The 25762-nt window shown below is 39.3% G+C and overlaps 1 protein-coding gene across 1 annotated transcript in view; it reads right to left on the reverse strand.

Annotated features, from left to right (window-relative positions):
• The window catches only part of SCUBE1 (signal peptide, CUB domain, EGF-like 1), a 210529-nt gene that overhangs the window by 52837 nt on the left and 131930 nt on the right, over positions 1-25762 (reverse strand). The window contains exon 8 of the mRNA XM_010563586.1: positions 19256-19372. Coding sequence (XP_010561888.1) covers positions 19256-19372 — 117 coding nt within the window. The remainder of the gene's footprint in view (positions 1-19255; positions 19373-25762) is intronic.

Genomic DNA, 25762 nt, shown 5'->3' on the forward strand with positions numbered 1-25762 from the left:
AGAGGAGTGGCTTTTGCATTCAGTCCTATTAAAAACACAAGGGTAAAATGGTAGGTAGCAGCTGTGGTGGTATTATGCCCTGAGTGCTTTGCACAAAACCAGCTCAAATCTTTATGTCTCGGGTAATAAAGTTCTCCGAATGATCTGAAACCAGGAGTCGTGTTTGTTGTCTGTGGTCCTCCAGTTTTGGTGATTAGGCTAGCCAGGAACAGAAAACCTTAGGCTCCCAATCTGATAAAGCTGGTGAAGAACATACTGAGGGCTGCTCTACATAATACTATGGGACTGGAGGCAGCCCATTTGGTCTCAGCTGTCATCACCAGCACAGGTCAAGATCAGCAGTGAAAACACAAGACTTGGCCCAATTCCTTCAGGCTGGCATTTCCATTTGCAGAAGTGATTCCTCTCAGCTCCAGTATGTGCAACTGGGACTGCCTTGCAGGTCTTATGATGGACTACCACAACAGTCCCATCCTTTTGCACAGCACAGGTGTACCTAAGTAGAGTTTAGCTTGCCCGGACAAAACTGTTGGACAAATGGAATTGTGAATTAAAATTACTAATATATTATGCATCATAAGCACACTGAGTAGTCATCCATCATGAAGATCTCTTTTACCCATGATAAGAACAACATGACCTTTGGGCTGCTCTGCTGCCTGAGACCGCTTGAAGCAGATATTACTTGTAGCCTGTCAAACACCATTCTGAAGTAAGGACTGATGTTTTAAACGATGGCCCCTGGATTTCACATGTTAAATTCCAAATTCCAGTCTCACTAACTTTCTTTTCAGGGTCTCTGAAGACCATGAGGGACAAAAATGAAACCCTCCTGGCCTCAGAAGGTAGATTTGAAGTTGTTAATCATTGTAATTCCACTGACAATGCAGCATATCAGTTTTACACCAGCAATTCTTTGGAGTAATTCTGAACCAGGATCTGGGTAAAACCTGGGAGAGTCCACAGGAAAAGAAAGTATTTATTCATTTCTTCTAGCTGGAAAACATGACGTGGCCTTTTGAAACCAGGACCATCAAAACAGAATAGAGGTCAAAACTGTTAGCTGCAAAAACATTCTAAGCAACACAAACAGTACCAATGTCTCTGCTTTCATTATATTTCTTTCCACGGCCATAGCGAGACTGACAAGGCATGTAAAAATTATTTCACTCTATGGAGAGCAGTGCATTGCTGGGCATGTAAAAATTATTTCACTCTATGGAGAGCAGTGCATTGCTGCATTTCACTTGGAAGAGAGCAGTATCCAACCGTATCACGTCTAACTGGTTCACAGAAATTGCACCAAGTTTATATCCCCACTATTTTTCTTTCCATAGCTATAAATAATTTGTGTTATGAGCCATGTGAAAATAAATTATTCCACTGTGTGAGAAGGTGAGGCCTCATTTATCTTTAAACTGACTGGTACCCAACCTTGTCAAGTGCCTGTTTGAACTTCACAGAGAGTATGCATGTCTGCCTATCATGTAGGGAAAGAAAACACAGTGGAAACCCATCATGGTATCTCTATGAGCTTTGAAATGATTTAGTCAAATATCCCCATACTATTATTGGCACTGTCTGTAGAGGAGTCATAAACCTGGTGTCTTCAAACATAGTTCTCAAGTGGGTCCTTTTCAAGTGATGACACAGGTTGCAGAAGAATGGCTCAAACTTTCCACAGTGCTCTGCTCCCCTGTATCCCCAGGAATGCAAAAGTACATAAAGAACTGTATTCCTCCACGGGGGGTTGTATGTAAAATGCCCTGATGATCAGTGTTCAGACAATGTGCCGGTCATTTCAGACTAGGAGCTCTGATGGGCTCTCAGTGCATTAGCAATGAAATCCCAAAGGATTTCTCTTAATGCAGTAAGTCAATATTGTTAAATGATACCTTGCTCATAGAAGCTGCTGATCTGCTACAAATACCAACTGATGTGCCCAGCACAAATGGGACACATGCAGAAATGGAAAATACAGGCCAATGAAAAACCACAGAAGCATTAAAATTTACTAGTCAAAAATGCCAGGTGAAGCTATGGCGTAACAGGCAATTAAGCACTCAAGCCTCCCATTAGCCCTGAAAATGGTTCATTCCCCTCCCCCCATACAATTACAAACAAACAAAAGCAAACATATGATTTGCACAAAGGTAGCTAAAACCTTCTTTGAAGTTGTAATATTTGGGGAAAAAAAGCAATCATCGTAAATATTAGTCTGGAGATGGAACTCAGCAACACCATCACAAAAGCCGTGGGCCCGTCTGAACCCCAAAACAAACCCTGGGCTGTGTTGCTGTTCACAAATAGTGAAGTTCCGCTCCAGCTTCTGTGAGTCCCTGTCATCTCTATGTGCATTGTTAAATATATGTCCAGGCCTGGAGCAAATCCCATAAGCAAAGGCCTGGCATCAAGACAGACCCTGTGGTGAAGTCAAGCACGACGGCTCTCCCGGTCTGCTGATACGACCCCAGAGCCTTGTGACATTTGCTGGGGATTCACAGTTTTGGTACACAGATCCAAGTACTCTTTTAAAATGCCCATTCTTTGTAGTTATTTCACAAAGCTCTCTATATTCTTTTGAACACTCAAAAGCTAATTTCAGAAGAATGGAAAGGGCAATGATTTTAGAAGTATGAAGGAGGAATAAATATACTATTTCTGAAGTAAGTGATTATCCTAAGTTTTCTGAGGATCTCAAAATATGAGGGAGTCAGTGGAATCAGCTTTAAATAAAGCTTTTCAGCTTTAAATAAAGGAACAGAAAATCAGATGCTTTGTGATAAGCTGCATAGCCATAATTTGACTAGAGGAAACAGGCAGTCCGTTATTTTTCTTTTTGTGTCCTTGTGAAGATTAATGGGAATGACTGTTCCTGTTCCACTTGTACCTTTCTAAAATCTGCTCAGCGTAATTCAGATTTGGAAGGACCTGGTTCTGATGAGGGTGTGGATGTGCATGCATGTGCGCCTGTGTGCATATAAACTCCCAAAGATTTACCTTGCTGCATACAAGTCAGAGAACAAATTAAAAAGTAGGGATTTTAGGCAACTGAGAATTTAACATTTCATATAAGCTGCTTAAAGGCAACTGAAAGGGTAATCAATGTGCAATCTTCACTTAGCTGTTGAACAATTATGGATATGGAGATTTCCAAAGCCTCATCGCAGGCGGAAGTGAGGCTTCTCCTTTCAATGGCTGGACAAATATTTGAACTGATTGCGTCTGTCTAATCCTTTGCAGTTTTAAAATGCTACCTAACTCCAGGAAAATAATCTACTGCCAGATCAACCTAAAGTAATTACAGAAACTTCATACCCTTCTTGTTTTTATTAATGACAGCATGTTAGGATTACTAATGCTATTTACCAGCATTCAGTGGACATCAATATAGATCTATTTTGTGCAAAGTGGGCTGCTAGCTCTTCTTATTCTTTGCTTTCATAATTTTCCTTTGCTTTTCTTTCCTTTTCTTTTCTCATGCTTCTACAAATCACCACTGTACCCTAAGCCTTTTAATTAGTGTTGCCTTGTTGACACAGGTATAAGTTCCCTGATGCATACAGACCACAAAGTACTTTATAAAGCAACCACAAAACTTTTTAACCCCATGCCAGAAGTGGGGAAATAGAGGCACAGAAAAACAAACTAACTGGTCCACACTTGAATACAAGCCCAGTGCACAACCCAACAGGCTACCTTGCTTAGACAGTGTGTCAATCAGCCCTGGCTTGCACAAAATACATGTTGTTCGACATGTTGCTCTACATTACAAATATTACTGAAGCCACCAATGCTCAGATTGCAATTATTTTAATATTTGCCTGTCACTTTGCAATAAAACTTGAAATATATTCAGTAACTCGGGATTAACATAAACATAACCTATCGGGCTACATTTGCAATGCTCTAAATAACTTTCCATAGTGTTTTAAATAATGTATGCCAGGGATGTTTTATTAAGGTATAAAGATAATTTCATATCCTCAGACTCATTGGACTCAGTGCCACTGTGAGAAAATTTAAGTCAAAGTAGAACTTAGGTTCTGCTGTTCCCTCCGGAAAACATCGAGCCAGCTGTTGTCTGGTAGTTTACAGGGAGTTAGAAGTCATAGTTCCAGATTTACAGTGGGTTTATGGGCAAGTTGTAACACCTCTCTACTTTACTCCATCTGTATAATGGGGTATTGGTAATTATCACTTGATATTTTCAGGACCAATACCTTAAAATGGATTATTCTAATTGAACAAAACATTCTGAATCAAAATAATTTACTGTCAAAATTTTTTAGTCAAATTACAGTTGTTTTTAATTGGTGGTCTGGGCTTCTGAATAGTTTGATGCAGCAGCCTGTTCCATGTTGGTAGTGTTTTGCCCTGGAAGATTTTATGAATATGTGCAGAACTGTACAGCATCTTTACTTTAGGAAGTAGTCGTGCTGTTCCACCACTTCACCTGTGACTGCACTCTCCCAGTGTGGTTCATTGCCTCTAACATGTTTTGCATATTTCAGGGAGGAATAATTCTATTTATGCAGTGTTTTCTACTTGAGGATTTCAAAGGCCAGCATCTTATCAGCTTCATTGCATTAAACCTACACAACACTTTTGCAGCACAGATAAATTTAATTAATTCTCCTTTAACAAATTTGAAACTGAGGCAGGTAGGGTAGTGTGTGACTTCCCTGCATCAGATAGCTACCAAATGAAGTAAGGCATATATTACAGCACCTCTAATTTGAGTTTTGCACTTCAGCGACATCCTCATTTTCCCTCCCACAGTGCTAATTAACTGTAATGTACGATAATCATTACTGAACTGAAGTTCCACCAAATAGCAAATGAAGGTTCTCTGTTTAATTAGCTTTATGGCTAGGTTGTGGGGCAAGGCATTTTCCTAATTAACAGAATTAAAACTCGACTGGGCAGACAGGAATGAGTGTAATTAAAATTTAATCTCCCTCATCCTGAAAACAGGCTGCCCACAAAATAGAGAGCTTTGTGTAAATGCTCTTAGAGCATAGAAAGGTTGAGGCAGGTTTCAACACATTTCCCTTATGTCACTTTCTCCATTTTCACCTGTTATCTTTGCAATTTTATGAAGAAACCTGTCTTCCAACACAGATGGTAATCTGTCACATACGGATTTAGGTGTCAGCTATTCTCCTCCAGGACATATCCACTCTGACATTATCCACCAACCAATCAATAAAAGAGTCTGCCAGGCTGCCAAGAGATCAATCACCTTGTAAAACAAACATTATGTCCTATTATTTTCTTATTACAGTTAATTAGATTTATAAAACACAAAAAGCTTCAAAAGTGAAAAACTTAGAAATGCTGTCAGAATAGTTTAGGCCCTGATTTCTCATTTGTGAAAGGGAAGGGATTTACTAAATCTAATGTGAAAAGAAAGGATTTTCATTTACAATTTTTGCTGAACACTGAATTCTTTTTTAAACTTAAAAACATGTTAGTGCAATGCTACGAACCCAAAGAGGGCAAGCTGTCTTAGGCTGCGACACCAGAATGTGAAGTGGACTGGAGACATAAAGAAATATACCGATAGAGTCTTTTACTGTCTAGGCTGAGCTAAATGCAAAAACTACCCCCCCCCCCCCCAAAGCCATAGGAATCCCAGAAAATAAAGTTAGTTTCCCTCCTACTGTAACATTTTATCAATCAAAATGCTTTTTGTAAAACCCTGGAGAGACAGAAATAAGAGTGCAGTCAAGACTCCCATCTGTACCTGGGGACAACAAATAACGTCTCCCTGTTGTACAAACCTTGTGGAAAGTACAGTACACCAGACTCTGGGAAACTCAGATGGTAACAATGACCACGTAAGTACATGCAGACCTGGAGGCTGTCGTTAAAATGGTGGTACAGAATTGTGCAAATACATTGGGCTGACTACTTATCTACTTTAATTATTCATACAGTCACTATGACCACAATAATTCTATGTTTAATGTTTCTGCATTTTATACAGGAGGAGCTGAGACAGAAGAACTATATGGGTTGCTGAAGGTTACACACAACAGCAGCAGTAAAGGAGTTAATTCAGTGTTTCTTAAGGTATAAATCAGACAAAACTGGGGAACTGACATCCCTGGGCATTTTCTCTGTACTAGGTCTCACTAAAAAACAAGGCCTTGCTCTTATAGTATTCAATTTTTCCATGTAATCTCAATGAAGAGCACAGGGGCAAGTGAGCAAGCTGTGCACTACTGGACCAAGACACAAGAATCCCTAGACTTAGCATTATTAACTCAATTTACCTTTAGTCATAGTTGTTTTCATTTCTCCCCTTGGAATTATTATCTGCTCAGGAAAGCTGTGTGCTTAGTTCCTAGAATTTCAGTTTGCTTCTAAAAATTTTGTTGGATTTAATTAAAGAAAATGTAAAAATAAAATTGGTATTAAGGACAGCTGAAGATACAGATGCTCTCTCTAAAATTCCATTGAAACTATGCTAGCTTTCCTATGATAAAGCTACTTCTGCTGAAAAGGACAGCTGAACACAATTAGCCCATGATAATTCAAATGCCTCAGAGCTGATAATGAATCAAAGAAATTTGGCTGGAGACTGAAAATTAACCCTCCAAAACTTTTTGAAGACATTACTTCAACCAACCAGGGATCTGTTCTGTACCAGGGAAGACAAATGCTTCACTGAGAGTAGGTCTAGCCATATAAAAAACAAGCTGTATTTTATGATGAAAAAAGCAATAATAAAAGAATGAAAAAAATACTGTAAGTTTTGAATGTTGGTAGCTATGATTATGTCAGTAGTCAACTCCCAAATTACAGAAAGCACAGCGCACTTTTACATAATAAACTGTGGCTGCTGATCCTCAGGGAGCTTTATATAGTTGCATAAATGCAAGGTCTTTTCAACAACTGAAATGCAAAATATGACCCTCCCAAGCATTAATTTAAAGGATTTGGCATTTTCAAAGGGGAGGTTCACAAAGACAAATAACAACTGCAAGTTTCCAGGGAACAGGGATATTGCCTAGTCATGAAAAAACCCTAACTTAGTACACATGAATTTATTTTGTGGGGATAGATGAAACCCTTGGGAGGGAATGAAACTGAGTGAGATACATGGCAGCTGACCCAAGTCTGCAATTTTTTAATGGAAAATAATCTGTTATATTATATTTGTCTGTCGTGAACAAATCTACAGAAGACAAATGAATTGTATGTCTTTAACCTAAAAAAAAAAAAAGGCAGCAATTCCCGCCAAAATAGGGAAGGGGCAGTGAAAGTTTCATGCACATTCTGGATTAGATAAATTTGCAGCAACAGTTAGAAGGCAGATGTTATCCACAGTTTTCTTTCTTGGATTGTGCTCTCCACCCTCTCTTCTTTTTCCTGTCTTCCATTCCATTTTCTTCTTTCTGACAAATTTCACCTGTGTTGGTATCTGAAATTTGCATCTCCTCTCATTTTTTTAAATCCCATGGGTTCATAATTTCATTTTTCCTCACTGTGGCCTGGAACTTCAATTCTCTCTTAGAAAGTCTGCATCAAATTATGTCTATGTATCTAAAATTTTCCGTTCTGATGCCCAGTCAACGTACGTACCCATCAGTCAGTGTCCAATTCTTCATTTTTCTGATCCCCCCGCAAGGCTTCTGACCACTTGCATCCACCTACCACCAAGAGTTTTCTATCTTTTCCCCCCTCAAATCCCACACATTTTCTGCTGGTGACCAGCGTCTGCCTGTGTCTCCAACATCTCCTCCACCTCCTATGGCTTTACCACCAACTCTGCTCACCCTTCTCCTCCCTCTGCCCCTCAGTCGGACAGACGCTCTGTCATCACATGCCAGACTTGCCTCCGCACCAACAACAGTCAACTCCCTCTTTTCTTTCAAAAAGTGGGGAAAAAATTAGAATCCTGAGTCACCTCCCAGTCTTATCAAGCCTTGAAACAGTTGTTTCCAGGGCAGCAGCACTGGGCCCGATGACTATGGCCCCCTCACTGGACGTGACACGGAGCTTTCTACTGAGCTGCTGCACCTGCCTCCAGATGCTGTTACCGTCTTACTCACATTGGGTTGATCTTACTTGTTTCTTGTCTTGAAACTGGATAACATTGATGTAATCACTTAAAACGACTGTGGCCTCAGCAATAAGGCTACTGCAGACAGGCCTTAATGTCTGCTTCTTTAACCCACATTTAGGTAGCTATTTTGAAAATGTTTTGTAGCTACCTGGGAGCTTGTGCTCTGGTCTGAGCTCCTGGTCTAATCCATCTCTTCTAAAACAAGCAGCTCTTTTGATAAACTGAACTTGATCATTGCTCTTCCATCAGTTACTCAGTTTTCCCTCTTTCAGTCTTGATCTTTATGAGGTTTTTTTTGGACACAGATGGTCTTGCATCTTGCTTAAGCCCTACCAAAACAAAAATAACCTCAAAACTGCCTCTGTTATTTAATATTCCCTTTTGGCTTTAGTCTTGCATTTGTCACTCCTATCAAATAAATTTAGAAAATTTCCTTTGCATCATCTTCTTTCACCAACTACAAGTCTACCTGTTATCTCTGTAGCATAATCCATGCAGATGGTTGATTCATATGCCAAAGAATTCCCCATAGAAGCATTTACTGGGTTGCACTATAACACAATCTTCTTAGTGCTTTCCCAAAGAGGTTACAAAGCGTGTGTTCTCAGAAACTCTTGCCAGTACTCAAGCACTGAGCAGGACCACTGTTTTCATGACAGAAGTCCTAATTTTCCTCTCATTTAATGTTGTTTTTGTTACTTTTTTCTTTGGTTAGGCAGCTGCATCTATTGTTTTATAGTCCTAAATCACCCACTGGCTGCCTTTGGTTGCTTCTTTGGCACAAATGCCTCTTATTTTCTCAATCATATGGGTTTTGTCAAGAGGAGAATTAGGAAGGGGAAGACACAAGGAGATCCTTTGGTGCTGCAACATCTAACAAGAAAATCTGCTGGTTTCTGTAAATCACTTGAGCAGTTTCAGATTGACACAAATTTGCCTTTACCAAGAAGCTATCTGCTTGCTTCCTGAAAATGGCATGTGATCTCATGACGCTTTAAGTATGCAGAAGCACTGGAAAATGGTCAGAACTTGCCTGTCAGAAGGCAATTTAAAGAAAATTCAGCTACTTTAATTGCACATTTAATCTGTGCATCACAAATATATAGAAAATGACTATTTTCATTCCTCCTAAAAGCACTAGTCTAGTTACTGGAAGACCCACATGTTCATTATCATCATTCTTCACATCAGTCTCATGTTTATGAATTTATTTAGGTGCTGACTTCTCATGCAAGGCAAAGACGTTCCTCTGTCCATTCTCCATTCTGTGTCATACAATTTACACATGCAAAGATAGAAGAGGTTTTTGTATTTAATTTTTTTTCTTGTTTTTAGGATAAAAGACAGACCTCAGCCTTGTGTTCAGCACGGTGAGGGCAAAGGTATTTTTTGTTTTGATTCATGGCTGCAGTAGCTTGTGATTGTATTTGATCTCTTCTATTTTCTGATAGCTCTTTGCTTACATATACAGAGAAGCAAATGGTGTTTATATTTGAACATGCACTTATGTCTAATTACAAACACTGGGAGAGTAAGTTGTAGTTTGAAAGCAGAGTCATGTAAGGGGTCTGATGAAAGTGCAGTTGCTGTATAATGAATTATGAAAACTAGATCTTGATTTGACTCTTGGGAAGCTTACTCTTGGTTTAAGTTGATGAGAAGCAGGGAGAAAGCCATCAGGGAAAAAGAATGGCTCAAAATAAACCACTTCAGTAAACACTTACGGGTTGTTAAAAGATAACACATACTTCAATAACTAACTTCTAAAATTTTATGCCCTGACTCCAGACAGCTTGTGGACTGCCTCTGACATAACAGGCTATGGCCTGCTGCTGATAAAAATCAAGGAAGTCTGATTCCTCTGGAGTAGGACGTTTTTCTGAGGGAGTGGCACAGAAGGTAGAAGGAAACCAGAGAGGGACTGGAATTTTGTCCTGCATTGACTTTCACATGTGAGTGGAGAACACAGCCCTCTTTGCACCACTGTATTAACACCCACTTTTTTCTTGTATTTCGTTTCTATTGTTGAGATCAAGAAGAGTCACTGTATTCCTCACTGGTCAGATTCTGAAGGGAAGTGGAATGGGTAACCCAGTTGAGAGAGATTTTCAAGGCAAGTGAAGTGGATACCCTATAGGCTGGGATTAGACTATTTGCGTGTGCTTATGAGCATGTTATTGCGATAGGTATGAGTTCAGAGGGTGCCAGCTGTTCCATGTTATTTCCCAATGCACATATCTTTAAGCTTGTGCAAATAGGAGGTAGCTTAGCCATATGATGTAAAACCTCTAATCCCACCAGGAATTACCAAGGCTGATGTGCTTATTTTTCCTCGCGGTCACCTATTCTTCTGACCATATTCTAAAAAATGGGACACTGTGAGATTCCTGAGAGAAGTAAAAGGCACAAGGTCCAAAGTCAAAGTTGATGCCCACTGAGAGCTGATGCATAGAAGCGAGGACAGACATTCTAGTTCGGTATCCATGGCAGCGGCAATATGGGCCTTGGGGATCAAAGGGAGAGTCGCAGAAGGTGCAGTCTATATAGAGGCCCGAGGATGACAACCTCTATTTTAAAAATGAAACAGTAATTTTCAATGCCTTTTTTTCTGAGGTTCTTGACTTGAAATCTCACAAGGATTCAATTTTCTGAAATGTCTGAGAAATTTTCTCCTAAAAAGCCTGAAGTGTATCTGGCCGATCACCTAAAAACCTTGTATCATTTGCCACTCCCAGGAATCATGGTTAAAATGTTCTATCTGCTTGGGTCAGCTTCTTCATAGAGGGTCTACACACTCAGTGTATTGCAATCTGTTTCCATTTGCAAAGTTTTGCATTTTTTTCCAGCGGAGATACCAAAATAGGAAATTAAAACCTACTGAAAGTAATCCTATCTTTCCCTTAGTTACTTTTGACACGACTCTGAGCAACATACATACTACTGCTCTGGGATATCGCAGAGCAATCCAACCCAGATAGCTTTATTTATGTGCAGCAAGCAAAGAGAAGCTCCTTATTAGCTTAAAAGAAAAGCTGCTCTCACCTAGTCATCACTGTACCTTTGACTGAGAGTAAGGCTAAGGGACCATTTTCCATATGCTACTTTCCAAACCAAACTATGAATATAAAGCACCGTATCAGCAGAATGTTAACAAAATTTAATGTGCTGCACACCAAATTACTCTGGCATCAAGCAGCAATGGTATGAACCAGTATTAAAAGTAAGAGTACAACCACTCTATTAACTACATAAATTATCTTGAAGATATCACACAGAAGTAAATGGCCATTTCAGGTGCTGCAAATATCAAGGGAAATGTAATCAGAAGAACAGGGAATAATAACAAGCAGGTCTCTGCCCTTTCTGGCTTTGCCAGACATCCTCTTCAAAAAACGCACTGTTGCTTGTAAATCTTGTGACTGACATTTATGCTGACATTTGCTGGGACTACAGCACTCCGACTGCAGTGGAAGTGATGACTGCCAGCAACTTACTTCATTTGAGTTTAATCTTTCACACCGTTTGCCTGTATGTTTTTTCCCTTTTTTTGAGAGAACACTGGAAAATGCTAATGGCTTATTACGGCTAATGGCTCATAATGCTTATGTTCCTCAAAAACTGTGTCTAATGTGGAGGAAGCTGAACTGACCTCTTCGCACATGGTAAAAAAATCTTCATGCTGCTAGAGAAAGGTGAGCTGGAAGAAGCTCTTTTTGTATGTCCCAAGACCAGCTCTGTGTTCCAATACAATACTTATTGACACTAACGCCATATAATATAGAGCAGGCACCAATATTCCTTTCACTGTGTGGAGTACCACAGGTATCACACTAAAGGACACTGCTAATGGGAGATACACAGAAAGTAGACTGCAGATCTCAAATAGGAGTAGTCAGGCAGCTATGAACAGATTTGCCTCTATAAGCAACCTCTAGAGGTTTAAAACTCTTGAGATCATTTAAATTCCTTCTAATTTAAAATGCTGATGTATGTGAATGAATTCAACAGGGAACATAATTCCAGCTTTATAGCACAGTATCTTAGTGATTCTAATGCAATACGTTTCTCAAAGTTATGCAGAAGCTAAATATCTAAATTCTGTGGCTGTGCACCTTCAAATGGAAGTTATACACTTCAGCCTGGAACTTGCATTACCTTTCAGCATGCTATTTTAGTGGTGTCTTCTCTAGTGCTTCTTATGCATTTATGAAAAAGGTCATGTATACCTTTGGTAAAATGATGGTCTCGCTTAAACAGAAACCTAAGAATTTTCTGTGGCAATCTAACCAAGGAAAACTTTGTAATTGGGTGACTACTTTCAAGGAGAACTATCTATACGTAAGGAAGAAAACCAGAACAGGGCCCAAACCAAAAAATAAAGAAGTTCATTCACATGAATTAATTTGTGCTTGTTTTGCATTTGCCTTTTCGGTGAGACAAATGTTAGTTCAGAAGACCTGCTCCAAACCTATAGACTTGATTCTAAAGGCATTGAGACACTTACATGATGTGAAAAGTATGGTCGTATGTGCCACTAAAGTTCTATCTATCTGCCTTGGTCTAAACTTGACTGATGCATATATTTTACAGAGGTTGTCTTGCACAAGGATATATTTTACTGTCAAACTTCTATGGACATGTCAAGTTGATCAGGGATATTAACTAAACAAAAAGTGAGTTCATCATAGGTAATTACTCCTCCTGCAAAAATCTCCCCATTTAGGCAATCACTGAAAAAAATGTAACACTCTGAAAATTATCCAATCAATCACAGTCAAACAAAGGTAGTATCATAACTCAAGCAAGCTAATAGTTGATATACCAGATTAACAACTGCGTCTTACCAATAATAAACAATAAAAATAACCTGCAACTCCTTCTGGTGTTCCTTTCTTAAAAAAAAGGGGAAACATTTTCAGTTTCATATGAATTGATCGGGACTGACAAGATGCAATTCTAAAAGCTTTAGCAAATTTAATCCAATTTAGAGAAAAAACCTAAAACAAATTTTAAGTAATTTCGACTAATGGAATGATGGAGGAAATCATAACTGTTCACAGATACTGTGTAGCCAGGAAATGAAGCCAAATTGGCCAGCTAAACTGTTCATTGTGAGCTTTTCACTTAGTGTTAGTGTGTTCTGAATGAAAAGAGAGAAAAGCCTTCAACATCTGAGTCATATTTTTGTACCAAACTGATGTCAAGCATTAAACATTTAAGTTAATGAAACTTTTCAGTTCATATTTAACAAAACGTGACATATCTTACTTCCTTGAAACTCATTCTGTAACAAACTCTTTCCTCACAGAAACAACTCAATTTTCAAAATTTAATTTACTTTCAGGGTTTCACTTTTTTTGTATCCAAACCCAATTTAAAATGCATTTTCCTGCTGTAATAGGCTGCAATTAAGAAAGATAAAAAAAGAGCAATTACCATGTCAACCTAATAAAGCCAATGCGAAAATTCCCTTTTATTTCAATAAACTTTGATTCAGTCCTTTGCCTGAAATTGTTCATTAGTCTCTATGCTCCTGCTCTTCTTCTCTAGATTGCTTAATGATAAAGAAGGTTACAGAGTTGAGTTACTGGACAAACCATTCAACGCTAAGGCATTTCTGATGCTCCCACTGCAGCACAGTCAAGTATTTAAGCACGTAAGTGCCACATTTCTTTGCTGCATCTGAATGCAAAAGGATGAGGGCCTGTTTCAAGGAAGTAGAGAGCACACCCCATTGCTGGGTAACCATGACAATGAGACAGCAGGAAGAAGAAATGTTTGCCTTAACAGCATCCAGTCACATAACCCCAGCGTAACACTGCTCTAGTTAAACAATATGCCAGAGGGCTAAGAAGGGCTTACTTAGTGTTGCGCAGTAAATAAAATGCCCCATCTCTAGGTGAAGACGTGCAGGGACCTTTCTGTCTCCTAAATACATGTCCACGAGATCACCTGGGGTTGGCAGAGATCTATTCGTGCACATGAATTAATACTGCTGTATTTAGCCACAGCTGGTGGCAGATTATTAATGTAACATCATATTGCTACTAAAACCACTGACATTCTAGCCCAGCTGAGTAACTACCTCCCCAAAATCCCACTGTCAAGCTCGCCTATGAAAATGATGCAGAATAGAAAGTTAGCTAAACAAAAAAATACACACCTTGCTATTACAAAACATCTATGGGGCACTGCAAAGTTAGGTGGCACTTTATAGGTGTTTACGGAAAAGCCATATTTGAGATGTGGCTTTTGCTCCATAACCATTAGGAATCCAGTTATGCTTCTCTTCTCCTGCTTAAAAATTATATTTTCTCTGCCATTTGACTCTAGGAGTTCGGCAAGTGCTGCACCCTGCACAGTTCCTCTATGTCGATGTGTACCGTGCTGGGAAGCTGCACTATTCTGGGGCACAAGAGTGCCTTGGGGGCACGGTTTCTTTGTTAAATCCCTGAGGCAGAGACGGAGCACATCAGACACACAGTCCTACATTTTACACCATGATAAAAGCTTGTGGCCCTTCCTCTTGCTCTAATTCACTTCTTAGAGAACCCACAAAGAAAGCCCCTGTCTCTCTCGGACGTCTTTTGTGGTCATTCCCAGTCCTTCTCTACCCTAAGTCCTGGAAGAAGAATGCTCCCTTGCTCAGCTTGTCTCCCATCCTTCTGGAGCTGCCCTCGGGCAGACAAGCCCTTTATTGTTTGATCCAGTTTGGCAGCTGGATTTAAACAATCTTCAGAAATCTGTGCTACGTCTAATCTAGTCTGACTTCACTCCTCTTGAACCCCGCAAGTTTTTTTGCATATGACTCTCCTGCTTTATCAGCTACATAAGTTGTATTTAATATAATTAAAATGCTAAGCTGATGAATCTTCTCACTGAGGGCAGATTACAGCTGGATGCATGAAAAGGGTGCTCAGCAGGAAGGATGCACAGAAACCAAAAAGCAAGGGAGCTAGGGACCACAGAACCTCCGATATGCATAATATAGGGGATATTAAGAAGTGGGTAGGAGGCAATGAGCAATAAGCAACCTGGGCCACTAGGTCTTTTAATCCTCTGGCTCCCTTTCTGTCTGCATTAGCTGACTTGTGTGGGATGACTTGGTCGGCATTTAAGGAAATGAACTACACTGTTTTGTCATATGTGGCACAATAATTGACAGCATCAAATGAACTCAGCATCAAGCTGGGATCACCCAGTTACAATGGTAGGAGAAATTAAATAGCATTAATTAGAGGGAGAATATGGAACTCTTTCTGCCTGGGATGTGTCTCTTCTCTTAGCTGACAAAAGCCTCTGTGGTTTGGCTTATTAAGAGCCAAGTTGATAGGAAAGCTGAAGGGAAAAAAGGAGCATTCTCCATTGTGCGCCAACCCAGCTGAGGGAAGACTTGAGTTTGAGACTGACTTTTAAAGAACATCAAAATGTTAATGAATTTTTATCCCAGCCACGATCAATACACCTGAAGGTCTCTCTAACTAGACCACAGACAGCACTTTTGCTCTTACTTCACTGCGAGATCAGGTAAATAATATATGTAAGGGAGAAAGAATCAGAGACAAAAAAAGGTTTTTTCATCTTCCAGAAACCAAAACAATCTTCTGCTACAGTAGTCTTCCTACTGGCTATGCAGCTACCTGTACACATTCCAGTTAAAACTTTCTGCACAACAACTTTTTTTTCCTATTTTATTGACATTTGATGTAAACCAGACTGCACTGTGCATTAACAAAAGGAGCTTGATTCTTTGAGGTACAATGAACTCTCATTTCCCACTGAGCCTGTGAAAGAGGTCGACATTCAAAACTACTGAAGGTAGGTCCCTTGTATTACTTGGAAATTGCTTTCCTGCACCCTCCATTCTCTGACATGTTGGGAAGGGGCCAGGAGAAATACCAGAGTTTCAGTCCTGACTCAGTTCTGTACTCTGTGATTTGAATCCATCCCAGCTTTTATGACAGAACTATAAAGTATGAAATACGATATTGCAAACAAAGTGTAGAACAATTAGTTACACTTAATAGAGTTTATTTGCCATCTTTTGGCAAATAAAGCATGTTTGCATATACTCTTTCTTAAAAAATTGCCTTTCCTTTTGTATGTATACTTGCCTTTTTCCTATACTAAACAGTTAATGAAATTCCAAACTACTAAACAAAAACCTGTGAACATTTTGGACAGTAAACTCTTTTTCCCATTGTATGACTATACAATGCCTAAACCAGACTAGTCCTGATTTTTGAACAGAACCATCTAGGAATTTTTGTTATTAAAAAAAATATAGATTATTTTATTAATTTAAAAATAAAAATGTTCTTTAATTTACCTGATTCCCTTGTAAAAAATAAGGAAGAATAAAAGTGCACTATTGAGGAAATCACCTACAAGTGAGCTAGAATTACAGATTCATAAATTACACTATGTCCACTTGGAGTACTCAAAAGTTCAGGTGTTTCTTTGTGTCTTATTTAAGCCTCTTGAATCAAAGCAACTACATAATTTCAAATAATAGCTGCACTATGTAAAATGTCTTAGACAGGAAGATGCCAAAATGGACTGAAAATTGTAGACTTTCCAATAAAAACATTCTTTTTGGTCAACATTATTTGCTAAATTCAACCCAAACATATTAATAATTTTGCTCAACCCACAATTGCATTTTTCCGTTAATATATTGATTTTCCCTCCAATTTCTCTCAGCTTTTCTTACATGCCCTGTCTCTCTACTTTCTTTTGATAGATAATGGCATATCCTTCTCCTACAGTGAGAAATATAACCTCTCTTGAAATGATGCTTATATGAAAAACCTCACTTGGAGATGCTGTGACACTTGATGGACTTGAAAACTCTGCCCAGGAAAGACAGGATGTGACAGCTGCATGGTCCCTGAAGATGCTTTAAAGGGCATCCAATAGATAATCCATTGCTCTTACCACGCGAATATAATGTTACAGCTAGAGGGAACAATGAACTGTACATACGAGAAATTGTGGGCCAGTCAAATCAAGGAGAGTAAAGAGAAAAAAATCAAAGGAGAAAACTTGATGTGATCACTTTTTTCTTTTGTTTCCTATAGAACTCAGAGGAATGAATATGTGTACACTGGATTTCCCCACCCCAGCCTTTTCCAGGCTTTAGCTATAAGCAAGAGGAGCCGAGAAGGCATCAATGTCACTCCACCAAAATGCTCATTTTTGCACTCAGAACATGTAAATCTTAGAGAGTGGTCTTGACTAAGGGCTGCCTGCGAAAGCTACAGAAGAAGCTTCACTGGTCAGTTTAAGTGCAGTATCCTTTATGCACAGATTTAAATGGGAAGTTACTTTAGCTTCAGGGAAGCCGAATCTAGCCAGAAATCTCACACTGCAATACGTTAGATAAATATTATTAATTACAGTTAAATTAAATGCAAAACATATTTTACCATTTTATGATGAAGAGTATTTCCTAAAATGTCAATAAAGGTTAAAAAGAAATGGCCTGGTTGGTTGCTAAACCATGTGAGTTCACTTCTAGTTGCTGCTTATTTTAAGAAAATAAGAAAGAATCTGCAGCATCATAAAAATACAGATTCTGTTTCTTGTATTTTCTTCTCATAAAAAAGGGGAAAAGAAAAAAAAAGTGAAACAGTTTAGAGCTAGGGCATTTGGTTTGAGGATCAGTTGAATATTTCATTTTGTCTGCAGCATTAATTATAGACTTGATGATTATATAAATATTGTTTCATATTAGTTCTATGGCCAAACTTCTAAATTTAGAATTAATCTTTTTCTTCATGATGCAGTTTCAATAATAAACATTATGATCAAGTCTAGGTGTATGTTACAGTATTAAAATGCCTTCTTTTTAAGCACTTGGTGGAATCACCGTTACTGCTCTGCTATGGCTTAGCTAGTCTGCCTGTAAAAATGAAGATTTATTTTTATGTGGCTTGAACTAAAACAATTTTTTTTTGATGTGTGCTCACCCTTAACTATTAACATTGTGTGCAATGGCAGTTTAAATGTTTTATTTTCAAATAAACAGGCAAATGGACTGTTATTTCTATAAATACTAACAGGATCATGCCCAAGCACTGGGATTTTTCAGCCTGGAGCAAGGGGAAACCACACATTTTCTGTTTATTTTTGTGGGTTTTACTATTTTAAGTAACATCAAGCCCTGGACTGAAGTTATTCTGACATTTCTGGTTACTTTGAAGGAAAAAGGTCCCAATAGTTTCTTAGCAAGTTAGGTCAACTTACTCTAAGTCACTGAGTGATAAAAAAGTATTCTCTGTGGCAACAATATATGCAGTGTCCTCCTGGATGTCCATCACCAAGTCTCTTGCAATGGAGCTCAAAAGAAATACATAGGAAGATAGGCAAATGGTTGATGGAGGGCCTGGTCCTACTAACGTATCCAAATCTACTCATGTGCATAGTGCCATTAAATGCGATTCGGCAGGGATATTTGAGAACTGCCCCTGTCCCCTAACTGAGAACAGATGTTGACAGTGGTATCAGATGCTCTTTTCTGTTCTCTCTTCCCTGACCTCAGTTTTAACACACTCATGAAGGACAAAATGCCAAGGTTCTTGTGCTGCCTTTGCAACAGTAAAATCTGAGCATCAGCTATACAGTTTAGGCCTGTGCATTAGTAAATGTTGTTTTGGTTTGCCTTTGTAGCTGGCTACTTGTGTTTTGAAGGGGCAGAAATGGACAATTATCTGGGTTTTTTTGAGCAATACCTCTGCATCTTTTGCTTGGCAATAACCAGTTGATTATCTGCAGGTAACAAAGTACCAGTTGAGAATTTTAACTCGCTTTTTGAATAGACAAATACAGACACCATTAGATGACTGAAGTTTTGCAAGGGTATCAGACTATCCTTTCAAACTGAAAGCTTTTTTGCAGCCCAGGATTGCTCCTCTAAATCTCTGGTCAGTTTGAAACAGTTTGACCTCTGTATGTTATTTCTTTGCAGTGATAAAACCCTCTAATAAATAGAGAGAAAAATGATTGAAATAGGTAAATACAGAAAAATTAGGGAAGGAGAAAGCTAATGAACTCAATTGCAATCTCTATGCCAGTATTGCCTTAACTTAAAAGTATTGATTAAATAACTGAGTATTTACATCTTGTACTGGAACCGCTGAAGGCAAATGATGCATTGCAAAGCAAACAGAAGCTGACCTTTGCACGTTTTCCCATCAGGCTGCAGGGTAAATCCAACTGGGCAACTGCATCGTACCCCTGTCGCGGTATCCTTGCAAGTCCGATCACAGCCTCCGTTATTGACAGCACATGTTTCTGCAGAATGAAAGAGAAAGAGAGAGAGAGAGAGAGAGAGGGAGAAAGGGAGTGTAATGAAATGGTCTGGGGGAGGGGAGAGGCACCGACTCTTTGGGGCAATATTACACCATTATGAAAGCAATCTAAGTTTAAGCAAGCCAACGGAAGCAAGCTCTCAAGGTCATCAGGGCCCATGTACTGGTTTTGACTGGTAAATCATTTCCACAAGTCATGATTTCTTTCTCCCCCCCAGCTGGGTGTTTTTACTTATTATACTTAGTTAGTGCTTTTGAACTGTCTTAGACAATAGGATGGGTTATTACATACGAAACAAGTTTAAAAAGAAAAAAAAGTGACTGCCTTTAAAAGCAGAACCAAACATTCAGTCTGTTTCGTATCAGTCAATGTCTAGCCGAAGCTTTCTAAGGTTCATTTTTTTAAATGATGTAGGCATAATGAACTTTAAAAAGCAGTAGAAAGCAAAGCAGATTGCTAGACTTGGAACTGAGAATTTAAAATCCTTAGTTAAGAAAGAGTTAATGGAAAATGAACTACATATATCACTTTGACAAGAATCTACATGCCCAATCTGTTCTTACTGAACTACAAGCAAAAGGCATCTGGGTTTTGTCCACTTAAAGCTTTTTGCAAATTGAAAGGAGTTTAGAGTGGGTGGGAGGGCATAATTGAGGTCACTGAACCCATTCCAAGCTGTGTCATTGAAATTTCCCAGTGCTTGTAGTATGTAGAAGGGTGGCTGGGCAAACACAGGCAAAAGAAAGCTGCAATACTTCTGAGCTTTTACAACAGTGGGCAATGACTGTTAGGTACCACTACATTAAAAAAAAATCTTCAACTTCATTACAGAAAAAGCAAAACCCCCTCCCTCATTGCCGTTATTTTCTGCTACTCACGTGTGCACATGCGCACACCTTACACATACATACACACACATACCCACACACACATCCATAAAATAGATAAAAGGCAAGTGAAATGATTAACTTTGCTTTGATCCAGAGAATAGAGTGCATGTAAGGATGTCAATTTAGCACGTCAGTTTGAACTATGCATTTATCTGAAAAGTATTTACTTCAGAGAGCAAGTCCTTTTAATAGTATCTTTTTCAGTTGCTCTGGCTTTGATTAAATTAAAATACCCCCTTGCCCCCCAAGACTGCCATTATTCTACTCAGCTCACCTCATTCTGGCTTTCCCTAAAGAGGCTTTGTCATTACTTACTCAGATTTACAGACTCCTATTGCTGAATATTCACAGCCTGTGTCACAATTGTACCCTGCGGACAGGGTCTGACAATAAGCTATAGGATATGCTAATAGGGAATTGCCTTAGAACAGTACAGTGATCAAAAATTATTTACACAGAACAGAAAAGGCTTTATCTTTCAATTGACTAGTACTAAAAGATTTTTATTTTAAAGTAGCCTCTGCTAATGCCCTCAAGGTGAACTTAGACTGGCCCTTTGGACGCAATTCACTGCTTCAAAGTAAGAGAAAAAAAGTGTAACTGGTTTTTTTTTTTTTTTTTTCTTTTGCACTGGCACAGACCTCTACATCAGTTGTGGAATAAGCTGCTGGCACTTACGAACAAACTGAAAGCAAGGGGTTGGGGCACACATGCATTAACAGCATGGGACAGAACTCTGCTGTCTATATACATTCACACATGCTCTACTAGATAGTTTTTAATTTTTTTATGCCATGTGTGCTATGTAATAACATCATATAGAAAAAGTAATCAGTATACAAATGGATTTGCATATAACTGCCAGCAAGCACAGCTAACAAATGGACTGACATGTTTTCTGGAACAGCTTTCTGAAAATGGAGCTGAGTCTGCAACTCCTTAAAGTTTTCAGGTAAAGTTCTTGCTCACCTTAGGTATGACTTGCAGGATCTGAACCTAACTAACTGCTCAAGTAATATAGTTCTGATTTTCATTTACTCCCCTAGGAAGGACTATTTTATAGACTTAAAGGCTGCAACTGCTGCTTGAAGAATTCTTCTGTAAATGACAATGCTGGCATTTCCATTTGTATGTGAATGTGTGTGTGTGTCCTCACAGGCCAACATATCAAATGATTTTATGTTTCAGAGAAGGGAGAAAGTTTCAGGTAATTTAAAACTTTTTTACTTGGGTACAGTTTAATGGTAGGGTGATTTGCCAGGTGTAAAGAGTTAAGGTTAAAAAACAAGGAGAAGTGCTGAAGATGTACATTTGGCATGGCACTGCAAAGAGCAGTAAATCTTACGTTAGCAGATTAACTTTGGCATATGAAGAGTCCTTTATTGCAGTTCATCAACATGAGATGAACATAAGCAGTAATATTTCTGCTTTCTGGATGACATCCAGTGAAAATGAATAGACACAACAATTTTTTTTTCCCATGGCATGGATGACTGGATCTATAGGGTAAGGGTCATTCAGTGAACAAGAGTTATTTCTATGCATAAATAGAGGGAATCAAGCCAGCTTTTCTTATTTTCACAGAGATTTAGTAAAACAAACCAAAAAGGATAAATACCCTTCGACTTTCCTGGTGATTCTGACTTTAATACATGATGAACTCTAACAGCATGAAGATCCAAGTGAGCAAGAAGACATCTGACAGTACCTCTAACATTTTGGATAATCTGAGAGATGTATTGATGAAATTCCTTAAACTCAAAGTCATGAGAAAACATTGGTAAAAGAAAGCGAATGTGAATAGCAGAATGTGGGAAAAAGGTATTACAGCTACGTGAAATAGAATAGCTGAGGCCTATACACAACAGAAACTGAAGCACATCACCACCCGTGTTTCTGTTAGAAATGACTTCAATTCATTCTTCACCTCACCACTATCAAACTTTAGTATATATTTGAAATGCAAATACAAGCTTTAGGTCTCAAATAAAGAGCAGAAGTGAATTACTTATTTCCAAGCTATCACACTGGAGAAGCTATATTTATATGGAATGGAGAGAAAGGATGTTCAAAATCTGGATCAGATTTTCATGGTGATATTCATCCTACAGACCATTTTCCACTCTTTTTTTCTCTGTGAAAGGCAACCTCAGCATATTTATTACTCCTTTTGTTGTTGTTGTTTCAGACTTTTTGGCACATTTCTGATGTTTTTTGTTGTGATGAGGGACAAGAAAAAGAACTGAAAGACACAAATAAAGCAGTGTCATGTAACTGACATTTAGATTCCTTCTGAATTATGATAAAGCTCATCATGTGAAACTTCTAGACTTTACTGTGAATTTAAAGTGATGTTTGCAGCCCCACTTACATCCTTATTGAATTCCCACCAGAAAACTCAGACAGAAACAGGGATCTAAAGAAAAGGACATCTGTTTACATAAGGCAATCCGGGACAGCTTACATTGTTTTTTTCCACTGTAAGCTCCTAATTCTGGAGCATTCTCTCAGGTATCTCGTCCCTGGATCTATAGACAAGAAGTGATCAAAATCATTACCGACATGCTATACCTACGGTTTACTAAATTAGGATACTTATTGTTTTAACAATAGTGCATTGCACCATGGAATATGCACTGCTTCTGGATATTAAAATACCCTATTAAAAAGCGCAAGCTTGAGCTGTCGGTTCTTCAGCACTGGATCAGGAATGTTGACTAAGTTACCAGGTGAAGTTACAGGGGTATTCAGTCTTTCATTATGTCACATCAGTGTCTGCAGGGGTTTAGCAGTGAAAGATCAGTTCTCCAGGTTCTAGTTCTGAAGTTTTTGAACTAAAGCGGAATCTCTACCAGGTGGCAATAGAGCCCGGTCACTTTCTTAAAGAGAAGACTGACACCAGACAGGATTTATTTGGCTTTGAATACTATTAAATGCCTGAAACTCTGAACACAGGTCATGGTTTGGGAATATTTCAGAAAACCTAAATTTCAGCTTCTTTTATGAAACAAGTAAACATAACCATTCAAAATGTAAGCTTCTATTCAAATCTGGTTTTTGCAAGTGGCCAATTATTTCATAAAGCCACTGAAAAACTGCCTCGAAGACAGGTGTCTCCAAAATCTGCCTCCAATTTTTGTGACTACATTTTATCTCTACGATCAAAAGAACATGATGTGATTTTAAGGATATTGCTCAAAACCCGGCAAATCTTGGAATCTTTATTATTCACTTCGGCAGCCTGGGTCAATTTGAACTAAGATCCAAACCCATATTTTAGGAACTGAGATATGCTGCAAAGCAGAAAAAAACTTATATGGGTCTATGGGACTAGAAAGGATACATCTGAAGATCATACAGTAATATATGTCTTAGTGAGGTCACTCTCTATAATCTTTGGTAAGTCACAAGAACAGGGTAGGGTTCCTGATGACTGGATGAGGTAAACATCAAGAAAGGCAGGAGGGGGAATCTGGGGAACTACTGGCCAGCCAGCCTCACATCAGACCTCTGTAAGCTTATGGAGCAAATCATCGTGGAAGCCATTGGCAAGCACATGAAAGACAGGAAGATGATTGGGAATGGCCAGCATCCACTTACTGAGGGCAAATTGTGCCTGGTTAACCCAACTACCTTCTACAATGATGTGACTTACACTGTGGGTAAGGGGAGAGCTGTGGATGTTTTTCACCTTAAGTTTAGTAAGTGCTTTAACATGGTCTTCCATAGTATCCTTATGGCCACAGTGGTAAGAGATAGACTGGATAAGTGGATAATACAGGGAGTGGAAAATTGGCTGGACAGCTGGCCTCAAAAGGATTGAATGAGTAGTAGAGAGTCCAACCGGTGGTCTGTCACTAGAGCTATCCCTCAGCCTCAGCTAGTGATACTAGGGCCAATACTGCCTAATGTCTCTACTAACAACCTGGACTATGGGACAGGTGGCACTTCCTGCAAATTTGTGGATGATACCAAACTGGGGGAATGGTCAATACACCGGAGGGCAGGGCTGCTATTCAGAGGGGCCTAAACAGGTTGGAAAAAGTGGCCTGAAGGGAACATTATGAGCTTCAATGAAGGCAAATCCAAGTCCTGCGTATGGGATGGAATAATCCCATACAACAGAACAGGCTTAGAACTGACTGGCTAGAAAGCAGTTTTGGAGTAAAACCTGGGATCCCTGGTGGACAAGTTGAATGGAAGTCACCAGTGTTTCTGTAAGGCAAAGAAGGCCAACAACATCCTGGCTTATATTAGTAGAAGTACCAGCAGAAGATCAAGAGAAGTGACCCTAGCCCTCTATTTGGTGCTTGGAGTAACAACATCTGGAGTGCTGTGTCCAGTTCTGGCACTCCAGTGCAAGAAAGACATGGACATACTAGAGCGAATTCAGTTGAGGTCTACCAAGGTCATGTTTAGGGGGCTGGAGCACATGATGACGCTGAGAAGCTGAGAGCTGTTCAGCATTAACAAGAGAATGCTCAGAGGAGATTCTTATTTCTGTCTACAGCTAACTAATGGCACAGTATGAAGAAGATGGAACAAGACTTTTCTTGGAGGTGCACTGTGGAAGGTCAAGAGGCAACAAACAGAAGCTAGAATATGGGAAATTCCAGCTTGATACAAGGTAAAAAATTTTCACCATGAGAGCGGTCAAACACAGGAAGGGGTTCCCAGGGAGGCTGTGAAATCTACGTCCTTGGAGATACTCAAAACTCAACTGGACATGGCCCTGAGTGACGCGGTATAGTTGCCCTTTCTTTGAGCAGGAGGCTGGATTAGATGACCTCCAGAGGTCCCTTCCAACTTACATGAGTCTGTGATTCAATGAAACTGATTCACATATCCTACAGAGACTGAAGAATTTGAGTTTCACTTTTATTTCTGATAAAGAATACTGGGGGGGAAGAGAGAGAAGGGAAGTACCATGAACAGAGCGTGTCAAATTCAAGGGCACAGTTCATGTCTACTCAGTATCCTATTCAAGCTCAAGATCTCTTTGGAATCTGACACATTTAGTATCGCCAATGATACTAAATTAGGTGGAGCTGTGGACTCCTGCATGGGTAGAGAGGCCTTACAGAGAAGTCTGAATAGACTAGAGAGCTGGGCAATCACCAACTGTATGAAGTTTAACAAGAGCACTTGCCGGATTCTGCACCTGGGATGGGATAACCCTGCTTATGCATACAAACTGGGGAGCAAGACGATGGAAAGCAGCCCCGTGGAAAGAGATCTGGGGGTTGGGTTGATGGCAAGTTGAATATGAGCCAACAGTGTGCATTGGCAGCCAAAAGGGCCAATTGTGTCCTGGGGTGCATCAAGCACAGCATAGCTAGTCGGTCAAGGGAGGTGATTGTCCCACTCTACATTGCACTGGTGCAGCCCCATCTTGAGTACTGTGTGCAGTTTTGGGTGCCTCAATATAAGAAGGCCATCAAACTATTAGAATGTGTTCAGAGGAGAGCAACGGAGATGGTGA

This window comes from Haliaeetus leucocephalus, unplaced genomic scaffold (genome assembly GCF_000737465.1).
Source record: "Haliaeetus leucocephalus isolate CR32 unplaced genomic scaffold, Haliaeetus_leucocephalus-4.0 Scaffold170, whole genome shotgun sequence".
Lineage (NCBI taxonomy): Eukaryota > Metazoa > Chordata > Aves > Accipitriformes > Accipitridae > Haliaeetus > Haliaeetus leucocephalus.